We start from the raw sequence: 25,443 nt of genomic DNA, 5'->3' as shown, positions 1-25,443 counted from the left end.
CAACAGAGATAGTGGATGTGACTTCTTTAAGGACAGGCATCCCAATCCCACTTTACTTTCTTTTTTGCCTAGGCTTCAGAAGGGCCTTGGCATAGCTGTGTGTTCAACAAATAATTAATAACTAAATAAATGACTATATGCCAGAGAAGAACTGTTTCCTGCACTGGGGAACAGTGCTCCATTTCACAAGAAATAGAATAAACAATTGCTTGGTTTGCCAGTAAAGAAAAAAATGCAGGGCCAATAGTTTTTTTTTTCCCAATAATTTGGTATTTTGTAAAAGCATTAATGCTGTCATCACTGGACAAATAAAAATCTTAGACCTTCTAACATTTGTTGCTTGTATTACGGATTATACATGATGTGGAGGTACCCTATCTTTTCAGTGTTTAGAGCTTTTGATAGGTCTTAATCTGGTCATATTTAAGGTAAACAGAAATGAATATGACCTGGTTCCCTGGTCCCAGAGCAGCTCCTCGGGGAGAGTGACCCAGACTCACACTATAATAACACAGGATGTAATTAGCGTTGGGATAGAGGGGTCTGATGGAGGATTTGGTTTGGGAGCTTAGAGATGCACATTCCTCGTAGTGGGTAAGGGTAGGTGTAAATATGAAGGGGATTTTGACCGCCGAACAGAGAAACTAAATGGAAAACAAGAGTGAAGAAGGGGTAGTAAATAGAATAGAGGAGCTACACTGAAGAGAATGGAACGCTGAACCCTGAGAGCTGGAGAGGGGAGAGGCAATCAGGGATGGAGCCCCCGCCTCTGGAGGAGGAGAGACAGGACCACTTCCGGCCAGGGGAGGTGGGGTGGGGGCGGGTTACAAGCGCAGACCTAAGGAGAGGCTTGGACAGAGCGGACGCTTTCTGGACTCTTAAGAGGACGAGGTGAGCTGAGGTGTCCAGCTTTAGCAAAGACCCTGTGTAGGTCTCTGGCTTGCGGTTTCGACGTGCTTGACTCTAAACGTACTTGAGGTTTGAAGAAAACCCGCTGGAGGTTCGGGACCTAAATACTTGGAAGCTGTAGGGTTTAGAGGTGGCTGGACCTGTTCGCGTGGGATGAAAGGAAGGGGCAGAATTCCTTCTGGGCCACAGAAAGGAGAGACCTAGACTCGCTTCGAGCCACAGAAAGGAGGGCTCGGGACCAGGTTGCGATCGCAGAAAGGAGGGACGGAAATCGTTTGGACAGTAAAAGAAAGGAGCAGGATCCAGTTCGGGAGAACGATGAGACAGAGTACGACCCCGTTCAGGCTGGAGAAAGGTGACAAGACCCGGTTTGGGCCACAGAAAGTAGGGATCGGGACCCGGAGAAAATCCTATTTGAACGGCTGAAAAGGCCAGGCTCAAGCGAGAGAAAGGAGGGGCTAGGACTTGGTTGATTCTGTTCTGTAAAAGGGACACGGCCTGGTAGTGTTCGGGAACAAGAAATATACAAAAGCTTAATACCATTGGATTTGGGGGTGAGGTATCAGTGTTGCAGAAAGGTAGGACCAGGAGGCATTTGCTGACGTGGAAGGGATTAGAGATATTGGGGAGGGTACTGTGCGCACACGTACCGCAGAGCGGAGGGAGGGGTTGTAAGGGGCAGTGCGGAGAACCACTGCAGAGCGGAGAGAGGGGGCGTATTGAGAAGGGGCGGTGCATGAATGTACTGCAGAGGAGAGGTGGGTGGTGTTGGGGTAGGGGCAGCGCGAAGAAGTACTGCATAGCAGCGTGAGGGGGCCGGTGTTGGGGGAAGGGTTGGACCGAGACATGCAGTTAGTAGGTGTCAGGGCTAGGGTGGTGATGTCCTGCTGTCTGGAGAGTGGAATTCTTGATTGGGAAAGAGCTTGTTAGAGACAGTCCGGTCCACTAGCGCGCAGGCGTGCTGAAGGCTTTGAGGAAAGGCTTGTATTGGGAAAGCTAGTGGGCCAGAGATGGAGATACCCCGCCCCTCCTTCCCCCCACTCCCCAGCGCGCGCGCACTAGCGAATTGCGGCAGTGGGTGTGTTGGGCAAAGGGGCGGGGTCGTAGGAATTGACTTGCAGGTTTTATAAGAGGCAAAGGAATTATTACTGGGAAACCAAATTGCTTGGGTTTCTGGGTATCAGAACCCAGGAATTGACGGGTTTGGGGTCTAAGGTTAGGTGAGATTCCCCCATTTAGGGCAGGCGAGATGGCTGATGAAACACCCCTTCCCCCTCAATCTTCCCTAACTCAGGCCCCTTTCCCTCAGGCTCAGCTGTTACCCAGCCTCACAGAGAGATGGATAGGAGGAATGACTACGGTTATAGGATGTCCCGGTTCCAGGTGAGACCTCTTTGCACTCTCACCAGGCCATCTTCTGTCCTGAGTTTAGTTACTGCTCTTGGGCCCCCTATCACCCTGCACTTGCATAATTCCCTGCCCAGCTTTTCTCAGTCCCACCCCCCACCCCCAACTCTTGCATGGTAGAGGGGAAGAAGAGAAAAACCTGCCTGACTCTATCTATACTCTGCTCTCTTACTCCTTTCCCCAGTTCTCTTCCAACATCAATTACTACTCAGAGGGAGGGGAGGCCTTTGTGAACAGGGTGGGCTGTAAGGAGACTGAATGGTACAGAGGATTATAATCCTAAGTGTGTAGGGCCCTCTGCTTCCCCCTGGGAGCCTGGGGCTTCCCTTCCATCCAGATATACAGACTGAGGCCTCAGAAGAGGACAGTGTCTTGCTGATGCATACCCTGCTGGCGGCAACCAAGGACCCTCTGGCCATGGACCTGCCAGTTGCCAACCGGCCTAAGAAAAGCAGGGCAAAGAAGCCCCCTGTTAAGGCTACTACAGCCCCTCCAGTTCCACCTACCAGTGAGATTGCCACCAACAAGCCCAAAATAACTTTTCAGGCCTTAAACCTGTCAGTCATCACCCATATTTCTCAGGCTCCAGCTACCAATGAGGCAGCCAGTACTCAGGCTTCTTCAGCCACTGTTCAGCCTAAGAAAGCCAACAAGACAAGGAGAGTTACTGCTAAAGCAGCCCAAGGCTCCCAAATCTCAACTGGCATTGAGAGTGTTGCTACACAGGTCAACTCACCAACACAGACCCTAAACCTACCAGTCATCCCTCAGAGTATCCGGATTCCAGATGCCAATGGGTCAGCCAATTCCCAGGCCTTGATAGCCTCCACCAAGCCTAAGAAAACTTCCAGATCTAAGAAAGCTGCTAATAAGGCCACAACTAGTGTTGCTAAGATCTCACCGGTTCCAACTGCCATCAGTGGCCAAACTACCAATGAGATAGCCAATACCCAGTTCACAGCAGCCCTCACCCGAACCAAGAAAGCCTCCAAAGCCAAGAAAGTAACTTTGAAGGCTACAAATTCTGACACTGAGCTCTTAGAGGTCCCAAATGCCACTGAGGCAGCTACCAGGCAGACTGAGGCCTCAGCAACAGCTATCTGGCCCCAAATATCTAAGGGCAAGAAGGCTGCTAGTAAGGGTCCAAATTCTGCCTCTGAAATCTATGAGACCCCAACTGCCTCTCACATGATCACCAACCAAGCTCTAGCAGTCACTCCCTGGGGCAAGAGAGAGTCCAGGGCTTGGAAAGCTGTTGCTAAGATCCAGGCAGCTGAACACCAGACCCAGATTCCTAACCAAGAGATCCAGGCTAAGATGGCTACCTCTCAGGCCAACATAAGTGCCCTTGAGACTCAGGTTGATGCTGCTATCCAGGCCCTGGCAGATGACTACCTGGCTCAGTTGAGTCTGGAGCCCACAACCAGGACCCGGGGCAAGAGGAACAGAAAGGTGAGATCTTTGACATCCCCATCCTCGACTTTGCACCTCTCCTTTTCCATTCCTCTCTTCCTAGCTTTTCATTTCTTCTATAAGAGTTTGCTGAGCCTTCTTACTTTCAGCCAGTTCCAGTGTTCAGCTAGACTATGGGGAATGCTGAGAAGAATCTGATATGGTTTCTACCTCCTGGTAGTACACAGACTTATGAGGAAATAAGACATCCATACTCTTAGCTACAATCTGGATGTAATTCAACTTGTATTTACATAGTGACGACCATGTGCCAGGCTTTGTGTTGGGTACATTCACAAGGCTATGTCTTTAAGTCTTGAAAGTAACTCTTATCAACTAGGGATCATAGTCCCAGCAGTGAAAAACAAGTCCAGGAAACAAAGTAAATAATAGATGGATTAGGATTCATTACAGGGAAGGGTTTTGAGGAGGCAGGATGAGGATATAGAGCCATTTCTTTCACCTGGTGACTCTGGGCCTTCCTTCTTTCTGATGATGCAGTCCAAGCATCTGAATGGGAATGAGAGGTGGCGGTAATTACAGGCAGATCCCATGGAGCCAGAGCGCTCCACTACCCCGGGATGTGGCCATTTTGCAAGAAAGGGTAAGAATCCAATGCTGCTCAGTCTCTTCTCTTCCTCACCTGCCTGCTTCACTGCCGTCCTTCCAAGGTTTTTTGCAAACATATTGAGATCTCCTCATCTATTCCTCCTCTCCCAGGCAAATAAGTTGGTGAAATACCTGGTGGTTAAGGACCAGACAAAGATCCCCATCAAACGCTCAGGTAGAGTCCTACCAACCCTCCTACCTGAGCTCTCCACTCCACTCCCCTTTCTCCCAGTGCCCGGGGGTAACACTTTTACCTTTATAGCCTCGTTTTTTCATATCTCCACCTTGCCTTCCTCACACTATGCCATGGCTGGCATCCTCCATTAACACAGTTCAGGGCTCTTGATGCACTGACCCCACAGGCTGTCAAAAGAGCTACAGTTCTGTGGCCCCTGCTCAGCCCAGCTGCTTCCACCTCTCCCTTCCTGTAGACATGGTGAAAGACGTCATCCAAGAATATGATGAATATTTCCCAGAGATCATTGAATGAGCAAGCTATGCTCTGGAGAAGGTGAAGAGGCAGCTCTGGGGGTTGGGTTCAATGGACAAGCCTTGAATTGAACAAAGATGTACATGTCCTTCCGGGGAGGGCTACACAGACTCACTAATCCAGCCCCATCACTGTGCAGATAGGAAGATGGTGGCCTTGGGAGAGTCATAAACTAGCCATGCAAGTCAGAGGTAAAAACATAGTTAGGACCCAAGCCACTAACTTAGTTCTGACTTTTGTGCACTACTGGGTACATCTTATTATTGATTTCATATGCTCACCTCTTCCTTCCATTCCACATACTCTTTCTCCCCAAATTTCCACAAATTCCAAAGAGAATGTTGATCACAATAGTACATTGTTGTGTGTTTACTGTGTGCCAGGCACTTAATGAAGAGCTTAAAATGCACTCATTTCTCACACAAAATCCCCTAGGCATATGGGGAGCTGTGGGATGCTCAGGAAGCTGAAAGAAACATAGGCTGAATTTTGTGATCTCACAGGCTATTCTTTTACTTGGCAGATGTTTCGAGTCAATCTGAAGGAAATTGATAAGCAAAGTAGCTTGTATATTCTCATCAGCACTCAGGAATCCTCGGCAGGCATACTGGGAACGTAAGCTGGGAAAGGGATTGGGTGGAAGGGAGGGCTTCTGCTTTTGTCCATGCTACTACCCCTTCCATGTTGTCTCTCCTACATCTTCTTAGAGAGTCAGGAAAGACATGGTTTTATAAGCTGTATTCCAGCTCCCACAGAGTCGGAGCCCTGCACACATTGTTGTGCCTGGTTTTTATTGGTTGAAAAGCATAGAAGCATGGGGTAGGGCATTCCTGCAGTAAGGTTTTCTGTTCCTCCAGAAGCTTCCCGGGAGAGCAAGCCTGTTATTGCTTGTCTCTTCCTACTGGGTGCCAGGCCTGGCTTTGTTAGAGTGCTTCTCAAGGGAGGGCTTCTTGGTGTGGGCAGATCACGAGTGCAAGAGAGTCATTAGTGAGGCTGTACCCAGTGTTCTGTTAAGGTGGATGGGTCTGGGAGAGAGAAGGGACTCACACTGACTGAATGCCTGTGTTGTGTCAGTTTGACAGGCATTCTCCATCCTCTTGGAAACCTGGGTAGGGGAGGATGTGATTTTCCCCATTTTACTGATTGGAGACTGAACCTCAAAAATCTGTGTGCCTTACCCAGGCTGACAAAGAGCTTGGAGCAGAATTCTTCCAACCCTAAGGAATCCAGGAGAAATTAGCCTAGTGAGCTGGTTGGTATGTCTTTTGCAAATGGTTTCTAGACATAAACCTTCTCTCTGTCCTATTGTTCCCTTAGGACGAAGGACACACCCAAACTAGGTCTTCTCATGGTGATTCTGAGTGTAATTTTTATGAATGGCAACAAGGCCAATGAGGGTGAGTGGCTGGGCCTGCAGCTGAATGGGTGGCCATGGTCTAAATTCCATGTGTTCATATTCTGTCCCTTGTCCTTTCTTGCCTCCCCTTGCAGCTGTCATCTGGGAGGTGCTGCACAAGTTGGGGCTGTGCCCTGGGTATGATTGGGCTCTCTCAGCACTTGTTGGCCATGTTGTCCTTTGGCAAGAGAGGATGGTCCCAGGATTGCATCAGTCTGGTGGTCTGGTGGAATAGGTGGGAGGTTCCAGACGGGGTAGAGGGCCTAGGGCTCTGACCTGGGTGGATGGGGAAATGGTCCTGAACTCTCTGCTTCCTCTCTTCTCTATATCCACTGTCTATTCTAAGCAGAAATCTAAAATAGACCTTCAGGGCATCCCTGACAAAGAGCTATCTGGCCTAAACTGCCTGCTTCTAGTGAAACTGCGTGCTTTCTACCATCCTACCTTCTTTGAGACTGAACCAATTGCTGAGGAGGTCTCTTTCCTGTTGTGAAATGACTTTGCCCTCATCTGGGCAGTTCTAATCTCTGTTCATGGGTTATTTTTCCCATTGTCAGGGTGCAACACTCGCTCTTTGGGGAAGTGAGGAAGTTCATCACAGACAAGTTTGTGAAGCAGAAGTAAGTTGTGTTTTGGGACTTTGTCTGTCCCTGAAGTATTCTGATGTGCTGGTCTAGTTCAGAAAGTGCTTAATGAGCCCTTTTCTTACAGTGGATGTAGAGGGATGGGTATCTTGTGTTTGAGAACTGTGACATGCCCATAGTTCCCATAGGTGAACCTTACCTGGGATCAACCAGACCAAACAGAAGGCTTTGGGGTTTGCTCAGAGCAGGCTTGAAGGACTTCTCTGTTTAAAAATACCCAACAGAAATTGGGTTTACACCTTACAGGTGGCAGGATACTTTGTTCTCCCTGTGACATCATACCCTACAAATGCCTCCCCTGCAACACCAAGTCACTGTTATACACAGGACCAATGGGAAATGTCTCAATACTGGAGGCAAAGACCATGAACTGTGTTTGGGAGTGAATCTAGGAATGTTGGCTCTTGGAAATCCTTCTTCAGGAGCTGAGTTTAGTATTTGTTTTGGGGAGGTTGCGACCTGGTGCCCAGTGGTTAGACAACAAGTTTGCTTGGTTAGAAGCAAAGTTTCATTTCCTCTCTCCAAGGTACCTGGAGTACAAGAGGGTCCCCAACAGCAGACCACCTGAGTATGAGTTCTTCTGGGGCTTGTGCTCCTACCATGAGACTAGCAAGATGAAAGTCCTCAAGTTTGCATGCAAGGTAATAGGAGAACTGCCCAGATCTGGCATATCAAGGGAATGGCATGTTCCTGGCTGGGACAGGCTCTATGCAGGGATGAGTAGCCTGCAGTTTGTATATGAACATTATGCAGCCTCTATGTTCCAGAATGCTGCAAGTGACATAGTTTACTTTGTCTCTTTCATTCCTCCTACCTACTCTTATCATTTCTCATATTACAGATGAAGACACTTACGCTCAGTGAGGTTAAATAACTTGTCCACAGTACACAGCACTTAAGCTAACAGAGCTGAAATGAGATCTTAGGACTGTCAGATAATGAATGCCAATAACTAAAAATTCTTATTATTACCATTAGTTTTATACAAAGTCCATAGTTGGTGCTTAATACATAATTACAGGGACCGTTTTCCTTATAATGATTATCATTCCTATCTCAGGTGCAGAAGAAAGATCCCAAGGACTGGGCTTCTCAGTACCGGGAGGCTGTGGAGATGGAAGTCCAGGCTGCAGCTGTGGCTGTGGCTGAGGCTGAGGCCAGGGCTGAGGCAAGAGCCCAAATGGGAATTGGAGAGGAAGCTGTGGCTGGGTCCTGGAACTGGGATGACATGGATATCGACTGCCTGACAAGAGAAGAATTAGGCGATGAATCTCAGGCCTGGAGCAGATTCTCATTTGAAATTGAGACCAGAGCTCAAGAAAATGCAGATGCCAGCACCAACGTTGACTTCAGCAGAGGAGACAGCACCAGAGATAGCCGCAGTGATAGTGCTCGTATTGGCTTTGCTAGTGCACCCAGCCCCAGTGGTGGCTTCACTGGAGGAGCTGGCATTAACTTCAATGGTGCATCCAGTACCAGTGCCAGTTTCAGCAATGCAGTCACCATTAGTTTTGGTGGAGCACCTAACACTAGCTCCAGCTTCAGTGCTGGATCCACCATTAGTTTTGGTGGTATACCTAGCACTAACTCCAGCTTCAGTGGTGGAGCCAGCATTAGCTTTGATGGCATATCCAGTACCAGTGCAAATTTCATTGGTGGAGCCAGCATTAGCTTTGGTGGTGCACCCAGCACCAGTGCCAGCTTCAGTGGTGGATCCACCATTAGTTTTGGTGGCATACCTAATACTAGCTCCAGCTTCAGTGGTGGAGCCAGCATTAGCTTTGGTGGCTTACCCAGCACAAGTGCTAATTTCAGTGGTGGAGCCAGCATTAGCTTTGGTGGTGTTCCCAGTACCAGCTCTTGTTTCAGCAGTGAAGGCAGCATCAACTTTGGTGGTACACCCAGTACCAGTGCCAGCTTCAGTGATGGAGCCAGCTCTGATTTCAATAGCCCACCCAACACCAGTGTCAGTTTCAATAGTGGAGCCAACTCTGGCTTTGGAGGTACACTCACCACCACAGCTGGCTTCAGTGGTATACTTAGTACCAGCACCAGCTTTGACACTTCAACCAGCACTAGCATGGTCTTCAGTGGTGCACTTAGCACCAGCACTGGCTTTGGTGGCACACTCAGCACCAGTATCTGCTTTGGTGGCTCTCCTAGCTCTGGTGCTAGCTTTGGAGGCACGTTCAGTACGAGTATCTGCTTCAGTGGCTCTCCCAGTAACAACACTAGTTTTGATGGTACGCTCAGCACCAGTGTCTCCTTTGGTGGCTCTTCCAGCACCAGTGCTGACTTTGGTGGCACACTAAGCACCAGCATATGCTTCGATGGCTCTCCCAACACTACTGCCAGCTTTGGTAGTGTACTCAGCACCAGCGCTGGCTTTAGCAGTACGTTCAGCACCAGTGCTGGCTTCAGTGGGGCACTTAGCACCACTGGTGAATTTGGTGATACTCCCAGCAATGGCATTGGCTTTGGTGATACTCCCCGCACCAGTGTCAGCTTTGATAATGCTCCCAGCACCAGCCTCCATTGTGGTGGTACTCGTAGTACTAGCATCAGCTTTGGTGGTGCTCCTAGCACCAGCCTCTGCTTTGGCAGTGTGTCTAGCACTAGCCTCTGCTTTGGTGGCCCTCCAAGCACCAGTGCCTGCTTCAGTGGTGCCACCAGTGCCAGCTTTGGTGATGGATCTAGCACCAGAGCCAGTTTCAGCTTTGGCAGTGGGGTAAGCAACAGTGCTGGATTCAGAGGTGGACTGAGCAACAGGGCTGGCTTTGGTGGTGGGCTATGCACCACCACTGGCTTTGGTGGAAGACTGGGCACCAGCGATGGCTTTTGTGATGGATTGGGCACCAATGCTGGTTTTGGCAGCATACTTGGCACCAGTGCTAGTTTTAGAGGTGGCCTTAGCAGCAGCAATGGCTTTGGTGGTGGGCCCAACCCCTACTTCAATGGAGGACTGAGTACCATCATTGGCTTTGGCAGTGGTCCCAACACCAGCACCAGCTTTACTGGTGAACCCAGCACCGGCACCGGCACCGGCTTCAATGTTGGACTGAGTTCTATTGTTGGCTTCAGCAGTGGACCAGGCCCCCGTGCTGGTTTCAGTGGTGGACCGAGCAGCAGTGTTAGCTTTGTTGGTGGAGCCACCAGCCTTGGAACCTGCAGCTTCTCCTATGGCTAGTGAGGTTTCAGGTAATTATGACATTTCCACAGCCAGGGCCTGTAAGGAGGGTATAAGAGCTGGGAGGTGTTATAAGAAAACCGAGGCAAGGGGGGATGGGGGCAATGAAGATATTGGTGCTAAAATGTGTGTTCCTGTTTGGTGTTTTATTTTCAGGTTTATTTCCCATGTTTACAGATACTGCTAATGAATTGCTGCAGTCCTTCTTATGGAGCCAAGGTATATCCTTGGAATATTTTTCCACACAGCAGTCTACGCAGCTACTACCAGTTTGCTGAAGGTGACATGTTATGTAAAATTTGTTTAGTGTTCCTGCTTTCTTGTTTGTTTTCTGTGTGCTGTCATTTTTTGGTGTCAGAGTTACATTAAATTTTCAAAATGAAGTGAAAACTCTTTCTGTTTTTTTTTTTAATGTGCTTAGGTTGCTGTGAGTGACATTTTGGGTGCATTGAAGAACTAGAGATCAGCATAGCTCTTTGGGGAAGGTAGGGCTGCAGCTTTAGACTAGAAGGTAGGTATGACTTTAATAGGATAGAAATCTGGGGGTAATGGGGCAGGCAAGGGGACAGTAGCCTGAGTAAAAATATGGAGGGGTGTGGGCCTGAAGCAGAAAGAAGAGGGAGAAGGGACTAGACAGTAAGTATAGTTTCAATTTGAGAAGTTTGGGTATAAATAGAAAGATAGAGGGGGAGGTCTGAGTGGGAGAAGTTTAGATGATGCCAAGGTCCATGGAGTAGGTGACTGAAGAGGAGGAGATGGTCACTGAAATTGAGGGGCTTATGGACCTGGGAAGCCAGCAAATTGGCTGGATCATTCCTATGGACAGTGAAATCACTCAGGATAGCGGCATCAAGAGCTGGAGAAGAGAAGACTGCCCTCCAAGAAACAAGGCCTCTCTCCTCCCCCATCTTTAGAAGAACTATCCCAGAACTCTTCCCTCCAGGAAATCCTCACTCCTTTCCTACCCCTGCAATGCCAGAGCCACATTACAAGGTCAGGATCTTAAGAACAATGGAAAAGGTTTCACAATGATCACCTCTAAGTCTTTATTGATAAGGGAATAGGAATTAAAAACAAAGTTTCATCCAGAGCTAGCCAGTTCCTTTCGTTGTGGTCAAGATCTGTTTTTGGAACAGCTAAGAACTTCTTCACTGGAAACAGGTTTCTCAGTGAGACCAAGGCTGTAGTCTTCTCAGGAAGGAGCAGCAATAGGTTCTCCAAAAGGTATACAACAGTTGGACCTCCTGAGAACTACTCAGTAGTGGGCAGGGACTGTGTCGAGGGCTTCCTCAGGCTCCCGGGTGATGTCCACATTCTGACAGGAGAGAGTCTAGGGTTAATAGGAAGAAGACAGCAGTGTAGAGCCCCAGGCCCTCCCCTGTATCTTGTTCTCACAGTCAGGCTCCCCTCTTTCAGCTAGGCCTGAATGCTGAACCTCCCTCAAGAATGCCTGGAGAAAATCTCAGCCTGAGGCCTTTTTTGACAGGTGCTACTGTAACTCTCCATTTCTATGATGTCAGGTTTGGGCTGTGATTCCTTCATTTCTGGGTGCTGCTTATTCTATAGGTTGGTGAGAAACACCGAGACTTTGGGACTGGCAAGGAGGTAACTTTCTTTGGGGAGGAGGGCTTTTACCATGTGCTGTGTCCACAGCTAGCTTAAGCCACAGAAGTCCCCCACCTACCTCAGGCTTCTCCCGGTGTGTGTTCACTGCTTCTACATTCAGGTAGATGGACTCCACTTTGCAGCCTCAGAAAAGAACAACCCATCAGCAAGTCCCCAAGTGATCACAGGGCTTCCCTGAGGTGTTGTCCCCCTCCCCATCACCAACTACACCCCAATTTCCCACTGTGTGCAGGCTGTGACTGCTCTGAAGAGAGATTATCTATGTGGTATGTGAGAAAGAACCCAGACCCAAGAAGTAGTAGAAAGGTAGTCCTCCTACCTCTGCTCCTGATAGTCTCTGAGTTCTCTGAGTCTTGGGTGCTTATTTGTAAACACAGGAGGAGATGATCTCCCAGTTTTGGTGGTCTGTGATATAGCAATCTAATCTATATGCTATTGATGGAGCTCTATGGATCCTCAGAGCCATATTAGGTACTGAAGTGGTAAAAGATCTGAGGCCACTGCTTTGGAACAGTTAGTCTCAAGTAAAATATATTTTCAGAACAATGTGTTAAGGCCACATCAGAGTTGTCGAAGGTAATAAGGGAGTTCTAGGGAGCTTGAAGAAGAAAGATGGAGACAGCAATGGGACCTAGGGGTTCCCAGAGGCCCAATTCCTATGGAAGCCTCCTTAACTCCATCCCCATGGATTGCACCCCACTCTAAGCTTCAGTATGCTGGTCTGCCCTGTTCACACCCCAAAACAGATTTGATTTTCTCCCTTCCCTGCTCATGGACCTTTCATGGCTGCTTAATGGCCCAGGACAGAGTCTAATCTTCCCAGGCTGGTCTTTGAGGACATTCTTTCATCTGTACCTAATCTATAGTTGTTCCCTTGTTCTCCTTTGGGACTCTCAGTCCCATCTGCACATGTCCTTCACCTTGTCCATCCCCCATCCAACCAAACTTATGAAACTCATCTCTTGCTGTGTGTAACCCCTTCTGCAGCTTGGTGCTCTTGCAGAAACAGAGAAAGTTGGGGCCAGGTCCCAGATTTTGAGGCATCCCGGTCCTTCACTGATCTCATCCTAGTAACCCCAGTCTCACCTCCACCAACTACCCACCAAGTTAACGTCCCCCAGGACGCTGCTGTGCACATGTGCCCCTCCTTGGATGAGATGGGAACACTCACCATAAGCCACAGGTGTCAGTTTGAGCACAGTGTGCAGAGGGCACTTGAGATATGGCAGCTCATCTGGAAAAGAGAAGGCAGCCATCAGAGATGAACAGTGCTGGGGAGAGCACTGCCACCCTAGCCTGCAGGCTTTCAGGGCTCTTCCCTTCTATGTCCCCTTTCCCGGGGCTGCCTCATCACACCAGGGGCCGACTCTTCCACACTCTGCTGTGCTGACAGAAGGTTGGGCAGGGAGGAAGAGGGCAGAAAGGGAGTTCTTAGGAGTGGGAAAGAAAGAGGGCCCTAGGGAATGTGGTCAGATTGTGGGCCCCACAGGAGGGTCAGGGTGGCCATTTTGGTGATAGTTAACGTCCTCACTAACTGGGCAAACGTGAGGCCAAGCCAGGCTTCCCACCCACCAATAGCCTTGGTCTTTCCACAGGTTCCCTCACCACAAAGGCCCACAGCAGTGTTTCCTGGAACTCTACTATGTGCTTGGGTCCCTGAAGGAGGGGTACATGGCACTCAGTGGCTTCCAAAGCTTTCTCCCCAGCCCAGGCCTGCTCTGACTCCTCAAAAGCAGCCTTGAGAGAAGGGGACAATTAGGCCTTTCTGTGGATCAGGAATCTGAGGGCTCCAAGAGGGCAAGACACTTAACTAAAGTCAGAAAGCCAGGGAGTGGCAGAGCCAGGACTCAAACTCAGGCCTTCCTGAGGCTGGGATGCATTCTCTGCCCAAAGCAGACTGCTGCCATTGCCCTCGAGGGCCTCAGGGTGTCTTGGGGTGACACGCCCATCTACTCCCCTCCACTACAAACACCCACCCAGCCACCCAGGATGCATATACAACTCCCTTTCTCTTGTCCTTTAGCCAAAATTCTACCCCTATGGCTTTCCTGCCCCTTAGGTTCATCCTTGGCTTTTAAGGCCTGCCCCATCCTCCTGCCTTCCCAGCCTCCTGAGACTTTGGATTTGGTGTTTCCCTGGGCAGCTGTCCTGCTTCTCTTCCCCATCTTTGTCATCATCATCATCAGGCCCTGTGCCAAGCACTCATTGTTCCCTATCTCATTCTATCCTCGCTCACTCTGAGGAGTTCACTGCTGCCCCTTGTACAGATGAGGAAACAAACTCAGAAAATGGAAACGACTTGCCTGAGATCTCTGACTCAGCTCTGCCACTGCCTCAAAAAGTGACCTCTTCTCTCTCTGGCCCTTCCCATCTCTCATAGCACAGGATTGGACTAGAGTTCTCTGAGGGGGCCCTGGCTCTGAGGTTCTGTGGGTCTGCAATCTTTGTCACATCATCCTTCTGAACCTCAGCTTCTTCACCTGAGTCATGGGAGTAAGTAAGAACATCTGTCCTGCCGTGCTCAGATCCCAGGGCAATTGTGGGCAGCTGATGTGACCCTGTGCATGAGCATATGCAAGAAGTGAATAAAGTAGTATAGGAACAGGAGGACACATGCCCCCCACATGCTCCACTCATATCTGAGCAGGGAGGACCTCTGGAATGCACCTGGGATCAAATCCTAACCTTGCCAGTTGGAGTCCTCTGAACTTGGGCACGTCACGTCACCTCTGAGCCCCCATTTTCTCATCCAGAAAATGGGGGTTATTATGCCTGCCTAAGTTTCAAAAGATAGTGCCAAACAGTAGAGATGCAAACAGTATCAGAAATCTAGCCACCCAAAAACCCCTACCCCATACTCCATCACCTTTTACCAGAGAGGAAACTGAGGAGCAGGCAAAGGAAATGACTTGCCCAATGTCAATCTCCCAAATTTTCTGGGTTTCAATTCTGGATGACTCCTCATTACGTACACTCTTTATTTTGAAGCTAGCATTGTGAAAAAGATCCAAGTTTACAGGACATTGCAGAGTTCAAATATCATTTTCCATTATCTTCACGCACCCTCAAAATACCTTGAAATGCCAACACTTCAGCAGGCACATTAAAAATAGATCCTCACACCTGTAGGTCACACAATAGCCCAGGCTACCTGCCCAACTTTGCAGTTCAATGTATGTAAGCAATAGATAGTATTATGCAAATACAATGTCTAGACATTTTATAAAAAACAAAGTATTTGAAAAAAATTTTAATGCAAATATCACCGTCTTGGGGAAATTATCCTTACAGCAAAGACAGAAACTATAATCAGGATCATGTAGCCTGACAGACCCCGCTACCACCTGATGACAGCATGCTCCAGAGAAATGCTGGCTCAGATTTTTAAGTTTGAGGCAGACCATTAATGTTGGCTTTGAAGACTTTAGCTTACTAATACTACTAAGAGCAGCTAACACTTATACAGCCCGTATTATGTGTCATGAACTGTCTTATGTTGACTTCTTTAAAACTCACCATTATTCTTCTCATTATACAGGTGAGGAATCTGAGGCTGGAGAGTTTAAAGTAATTTGCCAAAGGTCATACAGCCAGTATGTGATAGAACAAGAATATTAACTGAAACATTCAGATTCTAGACACTGTTTATCCACCAAGATAAAGCACAAAGTGTTGGTGTCAGAGCCTCAAATCACATCCAGCTCACCATGTGTCAGAATAGAGATGAGGGGATACCTGAGCTCTTATCCAGGAAGTAGGCCAATAGGCACCGCATGACAGCTTGATGGCAGATCACCAGTACATTCTCCTGTCGCTCTAGCTCCATTATAACTGGCTCCAGTCGCTGAACCAGATCTTCATAAGACTAAAGGTGAGAAAAACACTTAGGTAAGAAAGGAAGATGAGAAACATTTTTCCAGAGAGGAGTATCTCTAAACTGGGACTCAGAAAAATTTAGTTATGGTGTCAGCTCAATGTTACCCCAGCAGTATGACCTTAGGCAATTCACTCTCTTCTTAGGGTCTTAGTTTCTAATCTGTTAAATGGGGGCAATCAATATAGTGGACTAGATAACAATAATAATATAATTTCTCTTATAAAACATCTGAAAAAGCTAGATAAAATATTAATGGCTTCTTGACTGCATGGCTGAAAAAGAAGGGAAATTCATAGGATGCCAAAATAAAGAAAAACCTTGAAAAGGTGGTAAGTGGTAAGTGGATGTATTAGCCATAGCTGACCTGGAGGGATTTTCCAATCTCTGTAACCAAGAGAGTTGGGTTTTAAAAACTTTATAGAAGGAGGAGAAAAGGCCTTGGGTATGTACAAGGTGGGGAGTTGGGACTGAGGCCTCCATATAAATCTGAGATGCTCACAGGGCTATAGGCTTAATGAAAGTATAGATTATTCATCCATAGGCAAAGGCAAAAAGAAATGATTCTGCCTCTGCTTGGCTAATGGTGAAAGAAAATTAGCAAAAAACCTCTTCTAAGGATGCATAACCACAGCTTACCCTTAAGTGGTTCAAAATTATACTACCTAAGTAGTTTAGAAATGCCAAGCTGAGAGCTTAATAAAAAATGGTCCCAAGTTGTTAGCTCCCAGGGGTGCCTAAAAGGAGGAAATGGAAATTCTCTGAATTCTCTCAACTCAAGGGCATGGGATTCTCATAGATAAATTTTTGCCAACCTGAGTTCCTATAACACACATAGAAATAAGCTACCATGAGGGAGAGTAAGCAAAACAATAAGAAGAAAACTCTAAAACCTTAAGATAAAGGCTGTACAACCTAAAATAAATATGTCTGATAGAATTACCATATGACCTAGCAATTCCACTTCTAGGTATGTACCTAAAATAATTGAAACCAGAGACTCAAACAGATATTTGTATACCAATATTCATAGCAGCATTATTCACAACTCCCAAGCAGCAGAAGAAGTAGGTGGGGCAAGATGGCAGTATAGCGAGGTGTGGAATTTAGTTTGTACTCCATAGTAGCTAGTAAATAGCCAGGAACTGTATGGAACAACTGCTGGGGGGACATCAGTGACTTGACACACAGTGTACACCAGTCAGGTACAGATGGAATGGCTGAGATACCACACAGAACTGTAAGTCTCCTAAGCCATGGAGGCTGGTGCCTTAAACCAACAGGCACAGCAGGCTGGTTTCCCCCAAGAGGAAAGGAAATATTTTAGTAACAGCAAGGACTTAGCTCAACTAAGCTCCAATTGCAGAATTAATTAACAAATTCTGACTACTGAAAACAGGCCCTGAGCTCAAATAAACCTGGAATAAGCACTAAAGGAACCAGGAGTTTTTGCCCTGGCAGAGAGGGGGCAGAGATGAAAGAAAAAAAAAAAAACCCAAACCAGAGGCTATTTGAATTGGACAGCACAAAACCATGGAAAAGGGCTGGACCCCAAGAAAAGGGAGCACATAGAGCCTAGCAATACGTGGAGCCACATAACAACTCAAGCTCTTGATTGGTAAATCTGGTGAGCAGGGATCTGGCTCTGAAAAGACTTTTTGACTTTTTTTTTTTTAACCTCTTAACAGCTCATTAGATAGAACTGTAACCACTCTCAGGCTCTAGCACCGTCCCAGGCAAAAGCAGAACTAAGGCATGTCTGAGAGACAAAGTAATAGTCAGGTAAAAAGGGTTAATTCCATAACGGACATATCTTGACCAAGAAAAGGGATGGGGCCCAGCTCAAGTGGAGGCCCTCTTTCAGGAAATTCAGGCCCCAGGGGCTAGAAAACAGAAGCAACCAAAGCTGCCTGCTAAAGCTTCCTGTATCAACCACAACCCTGGCAGGGAGGGTCTGCTGAAATTAAAGGCACCACATCACTTTATTCTGGTGGGAAGCTGCAGAGAGACAAGTGCCACATACTGGGCAGGATAGGAAAAGCACAGAGTCTAGAAGCGTCATACAAAAGTCTGACAACCTGCTGGATCTCACCTTCAGGGATAACTGGTGCTGGTGACTCTCTTCTCATGAGACGTGGGCCTCACCCATCTGGGAAAGTCTGACTGGGGTTGATAATATCTGAGGAGACTCTCCTCAAAAAAAGAAAGTGCTCAATATAGGCAGGGAAACAGAAAACCAAGAATTGAAAAAATTCTGGTCAGTAAAACAGAACCTATGCTATGGTCTAGAATAAGTTGAACTGAATGTCAAAGAACAGATAGAGAACAAAATCATCCAGCATGAAAATCTTAGGAAAAAGAGTGAAAACCAGAATAAACAAAGGAAATCAAATGCTAGATGCCACCAGAAAATAATGAATCATTTTAGGAAAATCAAAAATATGGTCCAGTCAAAGGACCAAGCCAGCAGTTAATATGAGATAAAGGAATTGAAACAAATAATTCAGGATGTTTGAACAGACGTGCAAAATCTCATCAAAACCAAATCCATGAGTTGAGGGAGGATATAAAGAAGATATTGGGAACATAAAGAAAAATGTAAAAGTTTGAGAAAAATCATAGAATGTATAAGAATGAAGAGATTCTTATTGTGAAGAGATTCACAATAGAAGAGAAGAAAAAATGGAAATATATACCACAATATATTTGAAGAGGCAGGTGAAAGGCTTAGTGAATGAAAGGGCTCGACATTTGAAATCCTACACACAACAGAAAAGATAGGGAAAAGAATGGAAAAATGTTAGCAGGGTCTCAGGGAATTCAAAGGCAAATGAAGCACATGGATATAGATGTTGTGGGTGTCCCAAAGGAGAAGTGAAGGGGAAAGGAGCAGAAAGACCAATGGAGGAAATAAACACCAAAAATTTCTTATCTCTTATGAAAGACATTAAATTACAGATCCAAGAGGTGCCACATACCCCAAACAGAATAGATCCAAATAGACATATTCATGAGACACTTAAGAATCAGATTGTCAAATGTCAAATACAAAGAGAGAATTTTGAAGGCAGCAAGAGAAAAGCAATCCATCACACACAAGGGAAGCTCAATATGACTATGTGTGGATTTCTCAGCAGAAACCATGGAGCTGAGAAGGCAGTGGTATGATATATTTAAGATTCTGAAAGATAAAAACTGCCAACGAAGAATTATATTTTAACACTACTGTCCTTCAAAAACGAGATTAAAATATCTTAAGATAGTCACTGAGAGAATTTGTAACTAGAGACCAACTCTATAAGAAATAATAAAGGGAACACTACAGGCAGATAGGAAAAGGCAGAGAGAGAGAGAGAGGTGTGGGAAAGGGTGTAGAAATGAAGACTATCAGTAGGTAAAAAGAGAAAAAAATTAGATATGATATATAAAATTCAAAAGAAAAAATGGTAGAAGAAAAACTGGCTCTACAGTAACAACATTAAATGTTAATGGATTAAACTCCCCAATAAAAAGACATAGATGGCAGAATGGATGAAAAACCAGGACCCATCTATATGCTGTCTACAGGAGACTCACTTTAGATACAAGGACAAAAATAGTTTGAAAGCGAAAGGCTGGGGAATGATATTTCATGCAAACAACAACCAGAAAAAGCAAGAGTAGCTATTCTAACATCTGACAGATTACACTTCAAATGTAAAACAGTTAAAAGTGACAAAGAAGGACACTACGTTAATAAAAGGAACAATTCTGCAAGAAAACATAACAATCATAAATATTTATGCACCGAGCCAGAGTGCTCCAAATACGTGAGGCAAATACTGACAACACTGAAAGGAGAATTAGACACCTCTACCATAATTGTTGGAGATGTCAATTTCCCACTCTCCTCAATGGATATAACATTTAGATAGAGGACCAATAAGGAAACAGAGATTTTGAATAATATGATAAATGAACTGGACTTAACAGATATTTACAGAACATTACACCCAACACAGCACAATACCCATGTTTTTCTCAAGTGCTCATGGATCCTTCTCAAAGATAGACTATATGCTGGGTCACATAGCAAATCTCAATCAATTTTAAAAGAATGAAATAATACAAAACACTTTCTTCACTCATAATGGAGTGAAGTTGGAAATCAATAATAGAGAGCCAGAAAATTCAAAAATGTACGGAGGCTAATAACACGCTCTTAAACAACCAGTGGGTCAAGGAAGAAGTTACAAGAGAAATAAGTATCTCTTGGCAAATGAAAATGAAATTACAACATATCAAAATTTATGGGATGCAGCAAAGGCAGTGCTGAGAGGGAAATTTATTGCCTTAAATGCCTGTATTAAAAAAAGAAGAAAGAGCAAAAATCAAGGAATTAACTGTTCACATGGAAGAAATAGAGAAGGAACAGCAAACTAACCCCAAAGCAAAGAAAAGGAAAGAAATATAATGAAGATTAAAGCAGAAATAAATGAAACTGAGAATATGTAAACAATTGAGGAAATAAAAAAACACAGAATTGGTTCTTTGAGAAAATCAATAAAATTAATGGACCCTTAGCTAGGCTGACAAAAAAAGGAGATAGTATGTTAATAAATAAAATGAGAAATGGAAGAGGGAACATAATCAGTGATCCCACAGAAATAAAGGAGGCAATGAGAGGATACTAAGAGCTACTAAATGCTAATAAACAAAGACAATGAAGATGAAATGGACAACTTCCTAGAAAGGCATAAATAACCAACCTTGGTTTGAGAAGAAACAGTCAACCTCAACAAATCAATCACAAGTAGAGAGATTGAAGCAGTCATTAAGAAGCTCCTCCCAAAAGAAAAGTCTATGACTAGATGGCTTCATATGTGAATTCCACCAAGCATTCAAGAATGGATTAGTACGAATCCTGCCAAAACTCTTTAAAAAATTGGAGAGGAGGGAAAGCTACCTAACTCATTGTGCTGGTTTGAAAGGATGTATGGACACTAGAAAAGCATGTTTTGATCAAAATCCCATTTCATAAAGGTAGAATAGTCCCTATTCAATACTGTAAGTTTGAAACTGTTATCAGATCATCTCCCTGGATGATGTGATTTAGTCAAGAGTGGTTGTTAAACTGGACTAAGTGACAACATGTCTCCACCCATTTGGGTGGGTCTTGATAAGTTTCTGGTGTTCTATAAAAGAGAAAACATTTTGGAGAAAGGAGGAGATTCAGACAGAGCAGAGCAGAACGACATAGCCACGAGAAGTGGAGTTCACCAGCCAGTGACCTTTGGAGATGAAGAAGGAAAATGCCTCCTGGGGAGCTTCATGAAAAAGAAAGCCAGGTGAAGAAGCTAGCAGATGATGCCATGTTTGCCATGTGCCTTCCAGATGAGAGAGGAACCCTGACCATGTTCACCATGTGTCTTTCCAGATGAGAGAGAAACTGTGACTGTGTTCACCATGTGCCTTCTCACTTGAGAGAGAAACCCTGAACTTCATCGGCCTTCTTGAACCAATGTATCTTTCCCTGGATGCCTTTGATTGGACATTTCTATAGACTTTCTGTAATTGGGACATTTTCTGGGCCTTAGAACTGTAAACTAGCAACTCATTAAATTCCCCTTTTTAAAAGCCATTTCATTTCCGGTATATTGCATTCCAGCAGCTAGCAAACTAGAACACTCATTCTATGAACTCAACAACACCTTAATACCCAAGCAATACAAAGATACTACAAGAAAAGAAAATTACAGGCCAATTTATTTAATGAATATAGACAGAAAAATCCTCAAAAAAAAAAAAACCCTGCAAATCGAGTCCACAAGCACATAAAAAGAATTATACACCATGACCACATGGGATTTATTCCAGGTATGTAGGGCTGGGTTCAACATAAGAAAATCAATTAATGTAGTACACCGTATCAAGAATTTAAAGTGGAAAAACCACATGATCATCTCAAGTAGTGCAGAAAAGGTATTTGAAAAAAATCAACATCCTCTCTTGATGAAAATACTTCAAATGATAGGAAAAGAAGGGAACTTTTCAAACATGATAAAGGGACTATATGAAAAGCATACAACTATCATCAATCTCATTGGGGAAAGATTGAAAGCTTTCACTCTAAGATCAGGAACAAGACAAGGATGCCCAATGTCATCATCGCTATTCCACATTCTGTTGGAGGTTATAGCCACAGCAATCAGACAAGAAAAAGAAAAAAAGGCATCCACATTGGAAAAAAAAAGAAGTTTAACTCTCACTGTTTGCAGATGACATGGAACTATATGTTGAAAATCCTGAAAAATCTACAGCAAGGCTACTAGAGCTAATAATTGAGTAGAGCAAAGTGACAGGGTAAAGGATCAATACCAAAAACTCAGTAGTGTTTCTATCCAATAATGAGAACAAACTGATGAGGAAATCAAGAAAAATTCCATTTACAATAGCAACCAAAAGAATAAAATATTTAGGAATAAATTTAACTGTTAGAGATCAGGCTCCAATTAGAGATATGAATGAGGCTGATGTAGTAAGGACTAAGGTAAATCAGAATTCAGGGTAAAGGATGATACTGTCTGTATTTTAAAACTTCAACTTCTGTGAAGTGTGAAACCAAAGGAAGAGATGCTCATTTGGTAAAAAATTTACATTTTCTGTAGCACACTATCTAATTTAACCTGTATGGTCAGTTTATTCAAACACCATAGTTACATGGAAGATTGAACAGGGAATGATAGAGATGTTATTATTTTGTATAGGTTAATGTAGTACCCTGAATCATCCTAGAGAAATTCAGGCAGAAATTTAAAAAGTACTTGCAAAGTCCTCTTGAGGGACAGAGGGGGAAATATGGAAATATTAAACATCCCTACCTGGAAACTCAAGATGTTCTTGAAAGCATTACGGACCCCCTATTTAATAAACTAAGCCCTTGATCTTTTGGGCTTGCCATTATGAAACTTATTCCTGCAAAAAAGAAGCTAAGACTACCTATACTTAGGCCTAAGAATCACCCCCAGAGAACCTCACTTACTGGAGCCCCTTAAGTGGGAGCCAGTTTGGAGAAAGTGCAGATGCTTAGAGACAGAAAACGCCCCAGGAGATGCTAAACTAAGAGATGAAATTCCGAGTTTGCCCCGGAGAGGCTTAAGAGAGGCGCCACAAAAACTCAGAGAGGGAAAATGCCCTAATAGAGGCCAGAATGACCCACAGGAGCTAAGAGAGCTATTTTGAAAAGTAACCCAGGCAAGAGGGATCAGAAGACATTGCCATGTGACTTCCCATATGACAGAAAAACCCTGGAAAAGATCAGCATTTCTTTCCTTTTGTTGATGCCTTGATGTGAACATTTTGATGGCCTTAGAATGGTAAATTTGTAACCTAATAAATCCCCTTTGTAAAAGCCAATCCATTTTGCTTTGCTAAAGCAGCTTTAGCAAACTGAAACATACAGTATATATTCTCTGACCACAACTGAATGAAGCTAGAAATCAATAACTAAATAGAGGGAGAACTGGAAAGTCCCCAAATGTGTGGAAATTAAACAACGTATTCTTTAACAATCAATGGATTAAAGAGATATTACAAAGGAAATTAAGAAATATCTTTAGGTGAATGAAAATGAAACTAAAACATATCAAAATACATGGGATGCATTGAAGGCAGAGTTGAAAGGGAAATTAGAAGCTGTAAATGTTTACATTGAAAAAGAAGAAGGACTTCAAATCAGAGATCTAACCTCAAAACTGGAAGAACTACAAAAAGAAAAGCAAACTAAACCCAAAGTAAGCAGAAGGAAGGAATTAAGTATTAGAGCAGAGATAAATGAAACAGAAAACAAACAAACAAACCAATAGAGAAAAACATCAAACCAAAAGCTGGTTCTTTGAAAAGCTCAATAAAATCAACACACCTTTAGGTAGACTGACAAAGAAAATTATACAGAGGATGCACATAATGAAAGTAAGAAATGAAAAGGGGGACATTGCTACCAATCCCACTAAAATAAAAAGACGGCAAGAGGATACTAGGAACAATTGCATGCCAATGAATTGGATAACCTAGATGAAAAGGACAAATTCTCAGAAATACACAAACTAACTGCACTGACTCAAGAAGAAATAGAAGATCTGAACAAGTCAATTACTATAAAAGAGAGTGAATCAGTTATCAGAAATCTCCTAACAAAGAAAAGCATTGAACATCATGGCATCACAGGGAAATTACACCAAACATTTCAAGAAGGCTTAACTCAAATTCTGCTCAAATGTTTCCAAAAATTGAAGAGGATGTAACACACCCAAACTCATTCTACAAGGTCAACAAAAGCGAAAAAAAAAAAAAAAAACACCACAAGAAAGGAAAACTACAGAATGATATTTCTTATGACTATAGATGCAAAATTCCTCAACAAAATACCAGCAAACTGAATCCAACATCACAAAAAAGGAATTATACACCGTGATCAAGTCAGATTTATCCTAGGTATGCAAGATTGGTTCAACATAAGAAAATCAATTAATGTAATACACCACATTAACACAATGAAGGAAAAAACACTTGATCATCTTAACTGATGCAGAAAAGTCATTTGGCAAAATACAGCACTGCTTCTTGATAAAAACGCTTTGAACACTAGGAACAGAAGGAAACTTCCTCAATATCATAAAGGGCACATATGAAAATTCCACAGCTAACATCCTACTTAGTGGTGAGAGGCTGAAAGTTTTTCCTCTGAGATCAGAAATGAGACAAGGATGCCCAATTTCACCACTGTTATTCAGCATTTGTACTGGAAGTTCTTGCCAAAGCACTCAGGCAAGAAAAAGAAATAAAAGGCATCAAAATTGGAAAGGAAGGAGTAAAACTTTCCCTACTTGCAGATTATATGATCCTCTCTCTATACAGAAAACCCTGAAAATCCACAACAAAGCTCCCAGATCCAATAAGTGAATTCAGCGAAGTGATGGGGTACATGACTAACATGCAAAAATCAGTAATGATTCTATACCCAAGCAATGAACAGCCTGCAGAAGAAATCAAGACAAAAATTCCAATCACAATAGCAACTGAAAGAATCAAATATCTAGGAATAACTATAATCAAGGATATAAAGGACTTGTACACAGAAAACTACAAAACATTGCTAAAATAAATCAAAGAAGACCAAAACAAATGAAAGGACATTCTTTGTTCACAATTGGAAAATTGAATATTCTTAAGATAAACTGTAATTTATAGATTCAGTATAATCCCAGTCAAATTTCCAACAAACTTGTTTTCAGAAATGGAAAAGTGAATCATCAAATTTATATGGAAAGGTAAGGGAGCTGGAATAACTAAAGCCATCTTGAAAAAAAGAATAAAATTGGAGGACTCACACTTTCTGATCTTACAACTTATTACACAGCCATGCTAATCAAAACAGCATGATACTCAGACAAGGACATGCATATAGACCAATGGAATAGAATTGAGTGCTCAGAAATCAACCTTCACTTTGATGGCTGACTGATTTTTGACAAAGTGGCAAAGACCATTCAACCGGGAAAGAATATTTTCTTCAACAAATGCTGCTGGGAAAACTGGATCTCCATTTGCATAAAAAGGAAGGAGGACCCCTATCTCACACCATATACAAAAATCAATTCAAAATCTATCATAAACCTTACTATAAGAGCTAGAATCATCAAACTCCTAGAAGAAAACATAGGAAAGAAGCATCTTCAGGATTTTGTGTCAGGCAATAATTTCTTAGACTTTACACCCAAAGCACAAGGAATGAAAGAAGAAATAGAAAAATGGGACCTCATAAAAATTAAAAACTTTTGTTCCTCAAAGGACTTTATCATGAAAGTAAAA

The 25,443-nt window shown here is 44.1% G+C and overlaps 2 protein-coding genes and 1 non-coding gene across 17 annotated transcripts in view; 2 read left to right on the top strand and 1 right to left on the bottom strand.

The window, feature by feature from the left end:
• The first annotated feature begins 810 nt into the window (after positions 1–810).
• TRO (trophinin) lies at positions 811–10,403 on the top strand. Its single transcript, XM_077146705.1, is given in 14 exon segments — positions 811–891; positions 2,219–2,292; positions 2,608–3,768; positions 4,270–4,295; positions 4,297–4,372; positions 4,489–4,552; positions 4,809–4,888; positions 5,391–5,482; positions 6,185–6,264; positions 6,359–6,401; positions 6,821–6,883; positions 7,434–7,548; positions 7,968–10,105; positions 10,251–10,403. Coding segments are annotated over 12 exon segments (3,972 nt in total). The 5' UTR covers positions 811–891; positions 2,219–2,247; the 3' UTR covers positions 10,095–10,105; positions 10,251–10,403.
• On the top strand, positions 7,078–7,198 carry LOC143672380 (small nucleolar RNA SNORA11). The gene has a single exon (XR_013169833.1). It is a non-coding gene; the product is annotated as a small nucleolar RNA SNORA11 (small nucleolar RNA).
• A 712-nt stretch (positions 10,404–11,115) lies between the features above and the next one.
• Positions 11,116–25,443, bottom strand: part of PFKFB1 (6-phosphofructo-2-kinase/fructose-2,6-biphosphatase 1) — a 128,538-nt gene continuing 114,210 nt past the window's right edge. For all 15 annotated transcript variants that reach the window (XM_077145045.1, XM_077145046.1, XM_077145044.1 and 12 more), the window contains 4 exons: positions 15,456–15,585; positions 12,892–12,954; positions 11,779–11,843; positions 11,116–11,409 (listed from right to left, as the gene is read on the bottom strand). In XM_077145045.1, coding sequence (XP_077001160.1) covers positions 11,350–11,409; positions 11,779–11,843; positions 12,892–12,954; positions 15,456–15,585 — 318 coding nt within the window. In that variant the 3' untranslated portion in view covers positions 11,116–11,349. The remainder of the gene's footprint in view (positions 11,410–11,778; positions 11,844–12,891; positions 12,955–15,455; positions 15,586–25,443) is intronic.

Source organism: Tamandua tetradactyla, chromosome X, assembly GCF_023851605.1.
Source record: "Tamandua tetradactyla isolate mTamTet1 chromosome X, mTamTet1.pri, whole genome shotgun sequence".
In the NCBI taxonomy this organism is placed as follows: domain Eukaryota; kingdom Metazoa; phylum Chordata; class Mammalia; order Pilosa; family Myrmecophagidae; genus Tamandua; species Tamandua tetradactyla.
The sequence above is the reverse complement of the archived record's forward strand: the minus strand, read 5'-3'. Positions and strand labels throughout refer to the sequence as shown.